General features: G+C 46.1%; 1 protein-coding gene across 1 annotated transcript in view; it reads left to right on the top strand.

Moving 5' to 3' along the window:
• The first annotated feature begins 9426 nt into the window (after positions 1–9426).
• The window catches only part of TMEM222 (transmembrane protein 222), a 12015-nt gene continuing 3808 nt past the window's right edge, over positions 9427–17633 (top strand). The window contains exons 1-3 of the mRNA XM_040466333.1: positions 9427–9664; positions 15703–15787; positions 17021–17052. Of these exons, the coding sequence (XP_040322267.1) occupies positions 9471–9664; positions 15703–15787; positions 17021–17052 (311 nt within the window). The 5' untranslated portion in view covers positions 9427–9470. The remainder of the gene's footprint in view (positions 9665–15702; positions 15788–17020; positions 17053–17633) is intronic.

A 17633-nucleotide genomic window follows, 5' to 3' on the forward strand; every position in this document is an offset into this window, starting at 1 on the left:
AATAAGGAGGTGAAGTCTTAGTGGCTTTTCAGACTTCTAAAATCAGAACCCAAACCAGAAATACACATTTTACATTGTGACCTAAGATACCCATGCTTATTTGTATGTATATAGTGAACATAAGTTTTATACAATAATGCTCATTACCCTTGCTACATGCAATATGTTCTATTTATCATTCATATTTACTTTTCTATTTTATTAAGGGGAGGAAATGCTGGCCATAACCCACTAAATGGTTTCACAACCTACAGTTTTTTTGTTTTTGTTTTTTTTTAAGATTTTATTTTTAAGTAATCTCTATACCCAATGTGGGTTCAAACCCACAACCCTGAGATTAAGAGTCGCATGCTCCATCAACTGAGCCAGCCAGGTACCCCTAACAACCTACAGTTTTGTGTGTTTTTTAAGTTTATTTACTTTGGAAAGAGAGAGCAAGTACGCACTAAGCCGGGAAGGAACAGAGAGGGAGAGACAGAATCCCAAGCAGGCTTGGGACTGTCAGTGCAGAGCTTGGGGCTCAGATCCACAAACTGTGAGATCATGAGCTGAGCCAAGGACCCATAGTCAGATGCTCAACCAACTGAGCCACCCCTGGCGCCCTATACCCTACAATTTTTTGATGTGCTCTGGATTAGAGGATTTCTTAGACCAGATTCCCAAACTTTCTCAGTTCACAGCACTCACCCCAGCATTAGTGGCTCAGTAATTTTCCCATGGAGTCTCTAAACCAAAAGAAATACCTAACAGTTCAATTTATCAAGTAATTAAACCGAAATCACATTATAAGAATTTATGTCCTACCAAGTCAGTCATCATTTTAAAAAATAGTACCTATGAACTAGAAAAAACTATTTCATTTTTTTTTAAATTTTTTTAAACGTTTTTATTTTTTATTTTTGAGACAGAGAGAGACAGAGCATGAACGGGGGAGGGACAGAGAGAGAGGGAGACACAGAATTGGAAGCAGGCTCCAGGCTCTGAGCCATCAGCCCAGAGCCCGACGCGGGGCTCGAACTCATGGACCGTGAGATCGTGACCTGAGCTGAAGTCGGACACTTAACCGACTGAGCCACCCAGGCGCCCCAAAACTATTTCATTTTTAAATACAATAACTAATGGGATCTGTGTGCTTGTTGGGCACTATAAAATTTGTCAAACTTTCCAATCAGATTAGACACTACCACCCTCATTTCCTATTCCACATTGACTTTCAGTTGCTTTTTATCACAGCAACCACTAAAAACCCAGCTTCTCAAAGATGACATAATCAAAGGAATGTGCCACAACTTAATGATGAAACAATGAACTACCTTGAGCTCGTAGATCTCTCAGTAGCAACTGATGTTGAGTATCTCTCAAATTTTAAAATCTCCTACTGTGCCCCCTATGAACTTGTTATGGCACCCTAAGGTGTGTTGGTGAAGTTTCAGGACTGTGGTTTAATATTGTGGGAGCAATAGCTTCACTGCTGGAATTTTGTGATTCTTCTGTTTGTACATTTGGAAAGAATGGGGTGGGGGGTTGGAGGGAGAGGCAGCAGGGCATGCTCGGTTTAGTGCAGGAGACTGGAAGGAGATCCCACCAGGAACAGAAGCACAATAGGCTGTGTTATGAAGCAGGTGCTTTGGACTGGTACTATTTCTTTGTGTCCAAACTGAAGTCTTCTAGAAGCTTCTTCAAGACACTTGCAGACCAGGCAAAGGAGAGACAGTGTTCCAGGCCAAGGCACTAGTGTAAAGTCCCAGATTCCCTCGTGGAGCCTGAGTGATTCAGTTCAGCTGCACTGTAGAGGGTAGGCTGGCTCATGGGCTGAAGGGGCAGTCCAACTGTAGAGAACTCCCTGTGCTTGGTGAGAGGCTGTGTACTTGATCCTGTAAGCAAGGAGGAGTCACTGGAAGATTTCACCAGGAGTTCCCTTTCATTTGGAGTTGGAACTCCCTTTTTCTTTTTCTTTTTTTAATAGACTTTGTTTTTTAGAGCAGTTTTAGGCTTACATTCAACTGAGCAAATAATACAAAGAGTCCCATATACCCCCCCTCCCTGGCTCAGTTTCCCCTGCTATTAATTTATTGCATTACCGTGGTACATTATTATAATTAATGAGCCAATATTGTTATACCATTATTAACTGAAGTCCGTAAGGTTCAGTCTTTGTATAGTTCTGTGGGTTTTGACAAATGCATAACGTCATGTATCTACCATTACACTGTCATACAGAATAGCTTCATTGCCCTAGAAATCCCCTGTGCTCCAGCTATTCAGCACCAAAAACAAAACAAAAAAACCTTAGGAATAACTCTGACAAAATATGTACAGATCTATATGAGGAAAACTACAAAACTCTGATTTAAGAAATCAAGGAAAATCAAAATAAATGAAGAGATACGTTATGCTCATGTATAGGAAGACTCAATATTATGATGTCATTTCTTCCCAACTTGATCTATAGCGTCAGTGAAATCCCAATCAAAATCCCAGTAAGTTATTTTGAGAATATCGACAAATTGGTTCTAAAGTTGATATACAGAGGCAAAAGACCCAGAATAGCCAACGAAGTCAAAGAAGAACAAAGGAGGACTGGCATTACCCAACTCAAGACTCATAAAGCTACGATAATCAAGACAGTGTGGTACTGGCAAAGGAACAAATAGATCAATGGAATGAGGAGAGGACCCAGAAGTAAATCCATATAAATACAATCGACTGATCTTTGACAAAGGAGCAAAGTCCATCCAATGGAGAAAGGATAGTCTTTTCAATAAATGGTGCTGGATTTAAACACTGTACATTGTTCACAAATGTTAACTCAAAATGGATCATAAACCCAAATGTAAAACACCAAACAATAAAACTTCTAGAAGATAAACGAGAAAAATCTGAGTGACCTTGGGTTTGGTGATGAGTTTTCAGATACAACATCAAAAGCATAATCCGTGAAAGAACTGATAAATTAGATTTCATTAAAAACTTCTGCTCTGTGAAATCATCATTACGAGAATGAAAAAGACAAGCCAAGGACTGAAATTGTTTGCAAAACATGTCAGATAAAGGATTTGTACCCCCAAATATACAAAGAACTCTTAAAACTCAACAGTATGAAAACAACCCAATTTTAAAAATGGGCAAAAAATCTGAATAGATACTTCACCAAAGAGGATTTACAGGTGACTAGTAAGCATATGAAAAGATGATTGCATTATGTCATTAAGGAATTGCAAATTAAGTCAAAAATGAGATACCGAAAATGTTGACAAGGATGTGGAGCAACAGGAATGCCCACTGCTGGTGAGGATGCAAAATGGCACAGCCACTTGAGAAGACAGCGGGCAGTTTCTTACAAAGCTCAATAAATAGTCTTACCATAGGATTCATCAGTCGCTCTCCTATTTATCCAAATGAGTTGAAAACTGAACGTCCATGCAAAAACCTGTGCACAAATGTTTGTAGCAGCTTTATTCATAATTGCCCCAAACTGAAGCAACCAGGAAGTCCTGCAAAAGGTGAATTGATAAATTGTGGTATAGCCACACAACATATTATTCAGTGATAAAAAGAAATGCGCTATCAAGCCACAAAGACATGGAGGAAATTTAAATGTATATTGCATAATGAAAAAAGCCAGTCTGAAAGCCACACTGTATGATTCCAACTATATGACATTCTGGAAAAGACAAAACTAGAGAGAGAGTAAGAAAGATTGCATGGTGCTCCATTTTCTACATGTTTCCACATGTGTGACTCACCCAGAGCTGTCACCAGCCCTGCTGATAAGAGAGGCTGGGGTCAGATAAGCCCGCCCGGTGAATGTATAGCAAAACACATTAGAAGTGGACCTCCTGTGTTTGTGGGGGCAGACATGGCCCTAGAGGCCTGCTGCCCATCTCTTTGCTTCAGCATGTGCTAAAATATGGCTGCAGAACTTAAAAGGCATCTAGCTCAGAGGTTCTCAGCTCTGGCTATACCATCAGAATCACCCAGGATCCTTTAAAAACTACCAAGGTCCCACCCCAGAGATCGTTTTAATTGATCTGAGATATCTATCCATTTTTTTAAGTTTATTTATTTTGAGAGAGACAGAGCAAGCAGAGGAGGGGCAGAGAGAGATCCCAAGCAGGCTCCACACTGTCAGCACAGAACCTGATATGGGGCTCAAACCCACGAACTGCGAAATCATGACCTGAGCCGAAACCAAGAGTCAGAGGCTTAACCAGCTGACCCACCCAGGTGCCCCTCCATCCATTATTTTTAAGCATCCCAGATTCATTCTAAGCATGGCCAGAACTGAGGACCACTGATCTAGCCCTAATCTCCACATTTTCTAAAGAGAGACAATCAGTTCTAAAGAGGGGCTGGAAAAGAATGGGCTCCCCAAGGACCCCAGTGAGTTAGAAGCAAAACCAGGACTGGATCCCTAATCTCTGATTCATGGTCCAAGTCCTTAAAAATCATTTTCTTATTTAAATGCTGTGATACTTTTTGAGTTCCTACACGTGCCTAGCACTGGTTTAATGAAAGTGCACACAACAGACTAGTCCCTGCCCTACTGGAACCTCTACATTATCTGAAAGATATGGAATAGAAATGTGAAGTGTGCATGGTCCCTGAACATTAGATTCCACTGGGAATCATGAGTCCTCCCCTGTACATCCTGCCATCGAGTGCTCCGTCTGGCAGGGGTCGTGTGGGGAGAAAAGCATCTTGATGGACAGAGGGCAGGCATGGGGGCATTCTATTGTTCAGTCTTGTTCTCCTGCTCCCAGCTCATTATATATATATATATATATATATATACACACACACACACATATGTGTATATATGCACACATATATACACATATGTATGTATGTATATATATGTGTGTGTATGTGTGTGTGTATGTGTGTGTGTATATATATGTATGTGTGTATATATATATATATACACACACACATATATATATATATATATATATATATATATATATAAAATAGCGTGGTCCTAATGAGGTTGTAGTTTTCACCAATTTTGTGGTGATTTACAGAATCTCAGGCCGGCTTCAGCCTCATCACTCATAAGTAGACCTCAGAGGGGTCACCAGCAGAGGTGACCAGGATCAAGGTCAAAACCCCAAATCAGTCTAATACATGCTTAGATCTCAGAAAAGTTCCTGAACCTCTCTGGGCTCATTTTCCTCATTAGTAAAATGAGTATCTTGTTACCTGCTCTGGTTACTTTACCACATTGTAAGAAGGCCCCAAATCATAGTGAGGTTAGGTGCATCAAAGTGCTTTTTAAGTGAGTAAGGATTCTACAATGGTAGTGTGTGGTTTTCACTGCTATAATAGCTAACATTGAGTGTTTGTTTGGGACCAGTATGGTTTAGGTATAGCCTATCAAATAAACCTTGCAAGAACTCTATAAGATGTGAATTATCATTTCCCATTTTAGAGATGAGGAAACTGATGCCGACAGACTGAGTTACTTCCCTAAGGTATGATAACCACTGTCAGAGCTTAAGTTGAAACACGGGGCTTGCTGGCTGACCAGAGTTCATGTTTAACCATCGTGCTTTACTGCCACCTGGAAGTAAGAGGCTTAGATTCTGGTCCTGGCTGTGCTTTCTATAATCTTGGGCAAGTTTGCCCGTCTATAAAATGGAACAGAGAAGGAAGTCGTTTTGTAAACTCTAATGTCTGAAGAGTAGGTGGGGGGGGGGGGGATGTCCCCTCCCCACCATGGAATGGTTTGGAGCCATCCTGGAAGACAGTTTAGGGTTTAATGGGGAGGATTCCTGTCTCTAGGAGCCAAAGAAGGTAGTGAATGGAGCAGAAGCAGGAAGACTGAGGAAGAGGACTCTGCCCTTCCACATGCCAGGCACAGTGCCTCATGCCCAGCAGAAACTCCAGCCTGCAGAAGTGATTGCCCCTGGCTTGGCCCTGCTCCTCTGGATTATTGATTGAGGTGATTCTTCCACAGAGCCCTTAAGGAGACCATCTATGGTCAACGGATAGCAATGGTGACATTTCACGAGCACTTCCTATCTGCTGGGTGCTGTGCTTGGGCTACAAGGACCAATAAATCCAGTCAGAACCCTTCTCAAGGAGTTCACAGTCTCTCTGGGGAGACAGACATGTAAACAGCTAATGCTAATGCAAGTACACATGAATATTCAATAGGTAGAAAACACAGCTCTCGTGCTCTGGGAGCAAAGAGGGAACATTTGCCAGAAACCTTGAAAGTAGTGTAGGAGAGGAGGGGAAGGGCATTCCACCAAAAGAACAGTGTGAGCAATGCCATGAGGGATGACGTGCTGGGCTCATTCTCTGAAGGGCAGCCCAGTGAGGTTAACTCCAAGCAAGTCCCAAGGGAGATGGCAATGAGGCTTGAAAAGCAGGTTGGGGTTTAGAGCCAGACCATGGGGGCCTTGAATGCCAGGATGAGGAGTGAGGTCGCCTGAGGGAGGTGGTATGTGAGCCCTGGGGACTCATAAATGGGGCCAATTGAGGGGGTGGGTGACTCCCACGGAGAGAATGTGCCCTGAGTTCACTCTTCAAGCAGCATCTTGCCCTCGAAGATTTCCCAGCTTGGCAGTTCCAGCTCTACTATCCTTCCCTCCCCCAGCCAGCCCTGTAAGTGGATCCAGATGGTCATTCCTATTTTAGGTCGGTGTGTGTGTTGAGGGGAGGGGCAGCTGTGAGCCCTGTCAATCCTTTCCTGAGCTGTCTGTTAGAGGAGCTTCTTCCAGGACCCTGCTGTGATCCTCTGAGCCTGGAAGGAAGTGTTGGTCTTTGATGGAGATTTCCCATCTGTCTGTGGGTGATAGAGGTGGCAGCAGCAAGGGAGGCAAGTCACAGGCCAGGGAGGCTTTTTTATTGGGTGAGAACACCCAAGTGATGTGTGCATGTGAGAGGGGGCCTTGTGGACAGGCTGAGGGGTTGGGGGAGAAACCTGGGAGAGACGTCCCAAAGGAGTCATAGGAGCTGGCTTCTTCCTCCAGGTACCTGGCCCTCTTCATGACTCTGCTTCTGTAGCTGCCTAGGCTAAGGAGCTAAGGACCTCTGATCAGACACTACTCCTAACTACATGCCCAGCAGCCTCCACGGTCCTCTTTAAGAAGCTTGGGACACCAAAAAGTAGCAGGTGATAAGCTAGGCTCCTGCCCTGGGACTGTCTGTAGCCAGCCTATGATACCAAGCTTGTGTGTGCCATTCATTCATTTTTTGCAAATGTTTATTAAGCAAATGCTATGTGCTAGACACTCCTAGGCACTAGGTTTACAGAAGTAAACAAGACAAATATAGTCTCTGCCCTCAAAGACGTTCCAGCCTAGTGGGGGAATCCAGCAATACATAGCTACAAATGTACTATAAAGGAAAAGAACAGGGTATTCCAAGGGAGATTAACAGGGACTTTCTGATTTAGGGAAGGACTCTCCAAGAAAGCCACATTTAATCTGAGACTTGAAGGATAAATAGAAGTTAGCCAGTTTAAGGAGGTGAGGAACATTCAGCAGACGAATGTGTGCCAAGTCCTTGGGGGCATGAAAGTGTGTGGCACATGAGAGGAACTGAAAAAAAGGCCAGGGTGGCTGCAGTGTAGTGAACAAGTAAGACAAAGGGCATGACGCGGGGCCTTGTAAGCCACGGTAAGAGATTTGTGTTTTAGCCTAAGTGCAATGAGAAGCCACTGAAGGTTGTCAGCGTAAATGTGGTACTTGTGTTAGTGCTATCAAATTTGTGGCAGACCCTAAGAAAGACTTCTTTGATTGTTTATTCCTCCATATGTACAATAAATGATTAAAGGGCACCCACCATCACTGACGGAGGAATGTATAAGGCAAAGACCTTCCTCGGAGCTTGTAATCCAGAAGAGATTAGCTATAATGACTGAATCAGGAAGTAGTGTAACTTATTCATTCAACAAACATATACTGCACACTGAATCTATTCCAAACCCTGTGCTAGATGCTGGTTGCTGTTCTTCAAGGATCACACACTACACGTGGATCATGGGAGAAGCACAAACCCACTCAAAATGTTTTTACTAGGTTAGAATCATCATCAGCTGTGATCTCTGTAAGGCCTTTTTTTGTTAATTTATTTTTTAAATGTGTGTGTTTATTTATTTAAAAAGTGCAAGTGAGGGAGGGGCAGACAGAGGGAAAGGGGATCCCAAGCAGGTTCCAGGAGGCTCAGTATCACAAATCGCGAGATCATGACCTGAGGGGAAACCAAGTCTGATATTTAACCGACTGAGCCACCCAGGCGCCCCTGTAAGGCCTTTATAAAACACCCATTCAATCATTAAATCAATAAACATCTAGTGGACATCTGTACTAGAAACTATATTAGCTCATTGAAATCAGGACCTTAGAGTTCCATGAGACATAACCCCCAAAATGTATTAAAATATTAGCTGTTAGAAACAGGAAGGATAGCAGGCTTTTTATAGATCAGCATTGGGGGGGGGGGTAATTCAATGGAAGAAAAATACATTCCCAAAAAGGCATAGCTCCCACTTTTCTGATTTTGTCCCTACTTCCCTCTAGCATGATTTTTAGCTGCTGCCTTTCTTCTTGACCCTACATTTCCCCTTCCCATCCCAGCAGATTCCATTTTCTTTGGCTATCTTGGCATCTTTTAAAAGCCCAATGTATCCATGATTTAAGCCTATCTTCTTTATATTGGTGTGTGATCTCAGACAATTGGTTAACTTCCCTAAGCCTCAGTTTTCCATTTGCACAATGAAGGGATCGGATCAAATCTAAGGTTTGTGATTTGTTCCAGCCAAGGTGATATTCACACTCCTGCACACTGCGCTCTGCAAAGCCTTTTTCTTTCTTTGCACGGCTGCACGCATCCCTGCACCCCCACCCCCGTGCCACCTGGCAAACATCAAGACAGCTCAAATATCTCCCGGCAAGTCTCCCCTGCTTATGCACACACCACGCACAGCGTTTTAGTCTGTCCTTCCTCTACCCTACCACTACCTCGTCAGAGACCACAATGAAAAGGACATGGGAGATAGACTTGAGTTTGAGTCGTGGCCACTCACCTCACCTCATGAGCCTCAGTTTCTCACTTGTAACCTGAGGGAAATAACCCAAATTCGCATGTTTGACCAGTTTATGGGGATTAAAAGCAAAACATTGTATGTCAAGTGCTTGGCACCTAGGAAGTGTTCAATAAATAGTGACTATATCACACCTCCTGGGAGGCCTCGGCGTACTGAATTATGAATTCCTTGTTCAGTCTCCCGCGCTAGACTCCGCGCTGCCTGAGGGCATCCCTTCCGCAGCAGTGCAGTGTAGGCGCAAACACTCCGGGCTGACGGGCGCCGAGACCGGGAGTCAGGCGGGCCCGGCCCGGAGGGATACGGTTCCAATTCCCCGGGGGAAGGCGAAGCCAGCGGACCTCACCTGCCGGAAGTGACGCCACGGGGGGAGCGGCGCCGGAGCAGGGGCCTGCCGGAGCGGGGCGCGCGCAGCATGGCGGAAGCGGAAGGGAGTTCGCCGCTCCTGTTGCCGCCGCCGCCACCCCCGCCCGGGATGGCGGAAGTGGAGGTGCCGACGGCGGCCGAGACGGACAAGAAGCAGTTCAGCGGCTCGGGCAGCAGCGCCATGGACGTGGACCGGAGCCGCTTCCCCTACTGCGTGGTGTGGACGCCCATCCCGGTGCTCACGTGAGTCTCCCCCCGGCGGCCACCCGGGGACGCGGAGTGTCGGGCGGCCCCAGGCCAGCCTCCGGTTCCGACGCCCTGCAAGCCCTTCTCTAGGGTCCGGCCCGCACTCCTCGCCCCCTGCGCGGAGCCAGTTTCTGCTGACGAATGGGACACGCTCCTCGCCCTCGTTACACCTGGTCTAGTCAGGGAGAGAGGCAATTGTAGACTGGCGGGAAAGGTTCCGTGGCTGGGAAGCTCAGGACCTGTGGGCGTGCAGAAGAGGGGCCCCTTACCTGGTCTGAGGAGACATCTCCATTCATTCACTGCTTTGTTCATTCATTGAGCAAATGCTTGCTGATCACTTCCTGTACGCAAGAAGACGGAGTCCCGAGGCGAGAGTGGGAGTGTGGCTGGGACCACACCGCTTCTTGGGATGTCAACATTGAAAAGGCCCCCAGAGATCTGGGAGTCCAACCCTTTGTCTCAAAGATGATGAGCCTGGAGATCACATACCATTTCGGTTCTAAGGCGAGTTTAGGTCCCAGAGTGTCTGCCTCTCAAAGCAGTGTTCCTTCTGTGGCCTCGTTTTTTGTCAGGAGAGAGAGCAGGTGCTCCTGTAGTTCTGCCGCCTGTTTTAGTGGGGAGCTTCTGGGTTGGGGGGGAGCTGGCTTGCTGTCCTATTTCAGCCTTGACAACTGATGAAAACCACACAAAACCTCACAGTTTCTCTGAATTTCACAGTCACTTTCTAAGGTGGGAATTTCTCTGATGAAGAAGCTGGGCTTCCTCTGCACCATTAAAGGTCTGGATCAGGTTCACATGCCAGTAAGCAAGGGCATCCCAAACTCAATCTTCCGACTCCACAACATGCTCTCTTTTGACTACTTCCCCTCACCTGATGAGAGAAATTTGTTCCCTCCATCATAAAGAGCCAAGTGGTGGTGTGGAGAAGGGATGGTTTTTTGGCTTTATATGTTGCTGATCCAAAAATGACTTTAATTTCTGTATCACGTTAAAATGCTTCACTTGCTTTGTGTTTTCAACTGCTTATGCATTTGTTTAAAGCATCCAAGTCTGAATCCTTTAAAAATAAAAATTTTAAGAAAGAGTGTTCATTTATTCATTGAGTGTGCTTATAACACATTTGCTCAGTGACCCCTTTGTGCCTAGAGTAGTTCTGAGTGATAAAGATTTGAAGAGACAAAGCAGATATGGTGCTTGCTGTCATAGAGTTTAAATCATGGTGGAAGGAGATACACAGTAAACAATAAGCTAATAAGAGAACTTCTGATAATAGTGCTATGAAGAAAATAAAATGGCAACATGAGAATAACTGGAAGAGATAGGGAATATATTGGTTTTGCTAAAAACCTATCTTGGTTTTGTTTGTTGTTTTTTAATTTTTTTTTTTTTTTTGGTGTTTATTTTTGAGAGAGAGACAGAGTGCAAGCAGAGGAAGGGGCAGAGAGAGAGGGAGACAGAATCTGAAGCAGGTTGCAGCCTGAGCTGTCAGCACGGAGCCTGATGTGGGGCTTGAACCCATGAACTGCGAGATCATGACCCGAGCCAAAGTCGAATGCTCAACCAACTGAGCCACCCAGGCATCCCCTGAAACCCATCTTGTTTTCTTAAGATCTCTTTGGCTTTTCTCGGTTCTCAGAAACACATTCATAGAGTCCTCTGCTCTTCAGAGAACTGATAGCAACATAAGGTCGAGGCACCATGATCCCCAGTCATCTCGGCTAGAAGCAGCTCACACCCCCTTTTTATTCACATCTATATGCATGTGTTCATAAGATAAATAAGCCATAGTTTCCCTGTCAAACCTCCAGCAGGAGGGGGAGAGAGAGATGACCTAACCATTGTAGTGCATTGTGATGATTGCTGACCTAGAGTGCAGAGCTAGGAATAGATGTGGCACAAGGAACCGTCATGTGTCTTTGGAAGGGGGATCAGAAAGGAGGCAACTGAGGGGCACCTGGGTGGCGCAGTCGGTTAAGCGTCTGACTTCAGCCAGGTCACGATCTCGCACTCCGTGAGTTCGAGCCCCGCGTCAGGCTCTGGGCTGATGGCTCAGAGCCTGGAGCCTGTTTCCGATTCTGTGTCTCCCTCTCTCTCTGCCCCTCCCCTGTTCATGCTCTGTCTCTCTCTGTCCCAAAAATAAATAAATGTTGAAAAAAAAAAAAAAACACTTTAGAAAGGAGGCAACTGAATCCAAAGATTTGTCCACCCCCTCAGAGATGTTGATAATTCTGCATGAAAAGCCAGATGATAGCTGCTGCTACTAATAAAAGCAGCTAAGATTGGATACGAACTCTGTTCTCGGCTCTATTCTAAACATTTTATATTCATTATCTTGTTCAGTCCTTACATCAACCTAATGAAAATAGATACTGTCATCCCCGTTTTATAGATGAGGAAATAAAGGCTTAGAAGCTAGTATGGGGCTTTTTCCACTGAGACAGTCTACCTTACCAGGTAGAACTCTCTAGGGTCAATACCTGATTCATCCTTCCCTCCCTCCCTCCCTCCCTCCCTCCCTTCCTTCCTTCCTTCCTTCCTTCCTTCCTTCCTTCCTTCCTTCCTTCCATGAATAGTATTGAGGGTCTATTATGTACTAGGTCTAAGTAGACAGTAGTCCATAAAGCCACCTTGGAGCTTGCCTTCATGGAGCTTCCAGACAGACAACTACTTGGAGAGTTGTTGTCTCCAGCCTCTACTCTGATTTGTGACACAGCTGTGGTATGTGGGGTACTGGTCAAACCAGATGAAAGGAATTGGCCGAAAGAATTAGGCGGGTGAGATCAGGGTCTGAGAAGCCAGAGGAGCTACTTTCCTGTAATTCTCAGTGTCCATCCTGTGGCCACTGTGGCTGTTCAGCAACTTACTCTATGCCAGTCTGGCCAATTAGATAGCAAGTGTTTATCATAAACACCTAATGGTAACAACATTGAGCAACTACCAAATGCAAGGAAGTGTGTCAAGCACTTTGCAAACATAGCCTACTTAATCCTCACAACAATTGCCCCACGTTGAGGTAATTATTACTCTCCACCCCTCACTGACAAAGTTGGGAATGAGTAACTTGCCCAAAACAAAGACGCAACCCAGCTCTGCCGTCAGAGCCTGACTCCACTCTTAAATGCAGGACATTGATTTATTCATCATTTATCAGTCAATGAATTCATGGCTCCAGCTGCGTGCCAGGCACTGCTCTGGGGACCATAGTAAATAAGAAAATCCCTGCTCTCTTGGAGCTTCTATACACGGGAGAGACAGACAGTAACCATGTAAGTAAACAAGATGATTTCGGGTAGCAGCAGATACTGTGAAGAAATTAAAGCAGAGGAATGAGATCTGGGGTGGTATATGGCTGTTCTAGAAGGCCTGGCCAGGGAAGCCCTCCCAAGTTGATAGTTAAGCTGAGGCCTAAATGATGAGAGGCAGCCAGCTGTGTGAAGATCTAGGGGAAGAGTGTTCCAGATGGAGGCAAATGCAAAAAGAGCATTGAGGTGGGAGGAAGCAGACAGCAGCTAGAAAGTGGAGTGAGGTTATTTCAAGGGATAGTCAGGGCCAAACTGTCAGAAGGAGTCTTAAGTGCATGTTAAGTGTCATAGGAAGCCATGAACGGGTGTTAAGCAAGGGAATGATGGAACCTGAATTATGTTCTCAAAAGACCACTCTGGCCGCACCACCCTTTCAGATGCCTGGGCTGCAGACCTAGGAAGACCTCTGTCTCATCAGTCATAAAACCGCCCAGTGTGCCTTTTAAGGACCTTTTGAACCCATTTTTCTCACCACCCTACCAGCAATACTCTAGTTAGCATCTCATCTCTGACCAATATTCCAGAATAGCCTCTGAACTGGCCACGCTTCTTCCCTCCACTCTCGTCCCCTCACGTTCTCCAGACACGTGCAGCACTTTGCTGCTTTGGAGTTTTGCTTTCATCTGCCTGTTGACATTCTGTCGTTTCACAGGCCATGGTTAAAAGTGACGTGCTCCGTGAAGGTCTTTGCTAACTGCCCCAGCCCCTAATAATCGCTTCCCTCCAGGTTCGGCCTCCACCTCCCTAGCAAGGTGCAGCTTTGAACCCAGCACTTGGCCACTGGCCCTGTAACGAGTCCTTTGTTTTGTCCCCTGTGAGTCCTTAAACTGGATCAGTTGGTCCGGCACCTAGGTAGAGCCCAGAATACCATGGTTCTCACACTACAGACAGCTTAGGGGTTCCTGTATGTTTTGCATATTGGGGTCCAACTGAAATTTGGTTTTTAAAAAATTTGAACTTTAAAAGTTCCTGGAATATACCATGCTTTTATCCGTATCTTTTATCGTTCCTCTTACTGTTATTTTCCTTAGAGCAGCCTTCCCTAAAACCTTACCCACCAATCCCCGCCCCAAACCTGCACACAGATTGGTTTAAATGCCCTCCACTTTTTTTAAAGCTTTTTTACTGAGATCTACACCATAAAGGGGACAAATCTTAAGTACGTGGCTCAATGATTTATACATGTACTTTTTTTTAAAGTTTATTTATTTAGAGAGAGAGAGAGAGAGTGTGTGTGTGTGTGTGTGTGTGTGTGTGTGAGCAGAGGAGGGGCAGAAAGATAATCCCAAACAGGCTCCACACTGTCAGTGCAGAGCCTGACACAGGGCTCAAACTCACAAACTGCTAGATCATGACCTGAGCCGAAACCAAGAATTGGACACCCAACTACCTGAGCCACTCAGGTGCCTCTTATACATGTACTTTTATGTAAGGTTTCTTTCACTGCCTAATGTCTTTGAGAATATGTGTTGTGTGTAAAAGTTTGTTCTTTTTTCATTGTTACATACTATTTCATTTTATGACTATACTCTACTTACTCCTTTTAGTATTGTTAGACATTGGATTACTTCTAGGTTTTTTTTTTTTGGTAATCAACTTTATTGGGGTGCCTGGGTGGGTTAGTCGGCTAAGCATCTCACTTTGGCTTGGGTCATGATTTCACGGTTCGTGGGTTCGAGCCCCTCATCAGGCTCTCTGCTGTCGCAGAGTGCCTGCTTCAGACCCTTTGTCCCCCTCTGTCTCTGCCCCTGCCCCACTTGAGCTCTGTCTCTCTCAGAATAAATAAATAAACTTAAAAAAAAACAACTTTATTGGGGGAGGTATGGAGAGAGGCTGGTTAAACAGGTGATGGGGACTAAGGAGGGCACTTGTGATGAGCACTGGATGTTGTATGTAAGTGATGAATCACTGAATCTCACTCCTGAAACTAACATTGCACTATATGTTAACTAGCTGGAATTTAAATAAAAACGGGAGGGGGGATCCATTTTATTGGGGTATAATGTATATACAATAAACTGCACACATTCTAAGTGTGCAGTTCAGTGACTTTTGACAAATGTTTCCAGCTATTTTGAATGAAGGTGCCATGAATGTTCATGCACACGGCATTGGTGGACATAAGGATTTGTTTCTGTTGGGTGTATGCTCTCAAGTGGGATTGTTGAGGGGCACCTGGGTGGCTCAGTTGGTTAAGCATCCGACTTTGGCTCGGGTCATGATCTCATGGTTCGTGAGTTCAAGCCCCACATCGGGCTCTGTGCTGACAGCTCAGAGCCTGGAGCCTGTTTCACATTGTGTCTCCCTCTCTCTCTGCCCCTCCCCCACTCATGCTCTGTCACTCTCTGTCTCTCAAAACAGGAATAAATGTTAAAAAAATTTTTTTTGAAGTGGGATTGCTGAGGCATATAGCCTAATTGCCAGTTTTTGAAGGCAGTAAAAACGCCCTCCAGCAACGGAGAAGAGCTCCGGTCACCCCCCACCCTCACCACACTCCACGTGATTGTCCTTTGGGTTCAGCCATTCCGTGGCGTGCAGTGGTGTTCCATTGTGCTGTTCATTTGTACTTGCCCCTCTTTTCTTGCTTCCCCAGTCCCCCCAGCCACCCTAATTGGCACTCACTATATAAAATTATTTTCACATATTCTCACACCGGATGGAGTGTCCCCAGTGTCTGTCTGACTAGCTGGAAAACCCCCTAAGCCCTGTACCTTCCCTGTCCTTTTTTCACAGGTGGTTTTTCCCCATCATCGGCCACATGGGCATCTGCACATCCACAGGAGTCATTCGGGACTTTGCAGGCCCCTACTTCGTCTCGGTGAGTTCCCACTCTGCCCACCTCTGGTGGGCTCCAAGGCTTAAGCGGAAGGCTGGCCTGTCTTGTCTGAAGCAGCCTTCCAGTCTCCCCGAGGCCCAGGAGAATGCAGGCCCCATACAGTCCTGGCCCTGGCCCTCTGCTCTTCACCAGTGTTTGACCCCTTTCCCCCTTCTCTTGCCTCCAGGACAGGCCAGGAGGGCACTGTGGCCAGAAGGATTCTTAACTAACTGACCCAGTCCTTTGCCCACCCCTGGGGTACCAAGACATGGGTAGGGGTTAGAGGCAAGAGTGGAGAGTCAGATCATCCAGGAAGCACATCTCTGGACCTTCAGAAGGTGGGAGTCACAAGGTGGGGGCACAGGGGAGGCTGACATGGTTCCCCGGGTATGGCCACGGAGAAGAGGAGGTGGGGCTTGTAGAGTGAACCCACTGTGTTCTTAGGTCTGTTTCCTGGGGATGTGCCCAAGATGGGTACGGTGGGCTTCCTCCAGATGAGTGGGCAGCATCCTGCCTGTTGGCAGGTGGCAGCTTCATCTCCGTTATGGGCTGGAATGAAGAGATGTGGTGGTACCAAGATGTTTATATTAATAGTTGTCGTGATCATCTTAACATGACATAGGTCTTTTACTCGTATATTTTTATAGCAATTCATCTTTGACCAGCTCTGTCAGCTGGTCTCCCTGATTCTGAACCCAGCATCTGTCCCCGCATAACTCCCGTACCCAGATCTTATGCGGCAGGTCCAGGACTTGAGTGAAACATGTCCCTCCTAGGAAGCCTCTCAGGCCCCCTCCCCAACCCCTAGTCGTGCTCTGAATGCAGGCAGGCTGCCACTGCGTGGGCCACCACCGTTGGGTCAGGAGTGCAGAGGGTGTTGTCATTTTTACCACCGAGGGGACTGCCTCCCTGTGATCAGTCAGAGGTTGACTGGAGAACTTGGAGCAAATGAGGGCCAGAGAAGGTGAGAAAATTGCCTGGGAGCCGCAGAGAGGGGCAGTTGTGGCGGCCCCTCCAAGTCTCGGGTTTCTGTGCTCTCCTGCCGCAGCGCTGTCTTCTCACAGAGAAACTGCTGCTGGCACCTCAGCTGCTGTGGCAGCCCCAGAGCAGAGCCCAGCCCCACTTCTGCCCGCCTGTCATACCCCCTCTTAGTCCCTGCACTTCCACCGCTGACCAGGTCTGTCTGCCAGGCTAGATGCGCGTTCTCCACTGACTTCTGCACTTTTCCCTCAACAGGAAGACAACATGGCCTTTGGGAAGCCTGCCAAGTAAGTGAAGAGCACCCGTGTGACTAGCCCTAGGGCCAGGCTCCTGCACGAAGCAGCAGGGCAGGCTTTCTGAGACACAGCAGGAGCCAGCCCCCTGAGGAGGGGGCGAGGGGAAGGGTGGCCAGGCCCCACCAGAGCATACAGCCTGTGCCAAGCGTCTTCCTGCACCAGTCGCTGGCTGGGTCCTTTACCTACACTCCGCCTACACTCGGAGACTTTGTCTCAGCTCTGCTAGGTCATATTCAGCTCCACTGGAAGGATGAGGAAAGACAAAGGTCTAGTCAAGATTGCACAGGAAGTAACAGAGCTGAGACTCACACGCAGGTGTCTCATTCCAAAATCTAGATTCTTCTGCCCCTCAGGAGTGAACAAGCCATTTAAGGTGTAAGGAGGCACTGTTTGGAATTCTGGTTAGAGAAAATAAAAGTAGTCAGGTCCTCTAGGAGCTATTGTTATACTTTGGGATTTTTGGTCTTTGTCTTGTCTTGTCTTGTCTTTTCTTTTTCTTTTTCTTTTTCTTTTTCTTTTTCTTTTTCTTTTCTTTTCTTTTCTTTTCTTTTCTTTTCTTTTCTTTTCTTTTC

This window comes from Herpailurus yagouaroundi, unplaced genomic scaffold (assembly GCF_014898765.1).
Source record: "Herpailurus yagouaroundi ecotype Mexico unplaced genomic scaffold, PumYag 77, whole genome shotgun sequence".
Classification (NCBI taxonomy): Eukaryota; Metazoa; Chordata; class Mammalia; order Carnivora; family Felidae; genus Herpailurus; species Herpailurus yagouaroundi.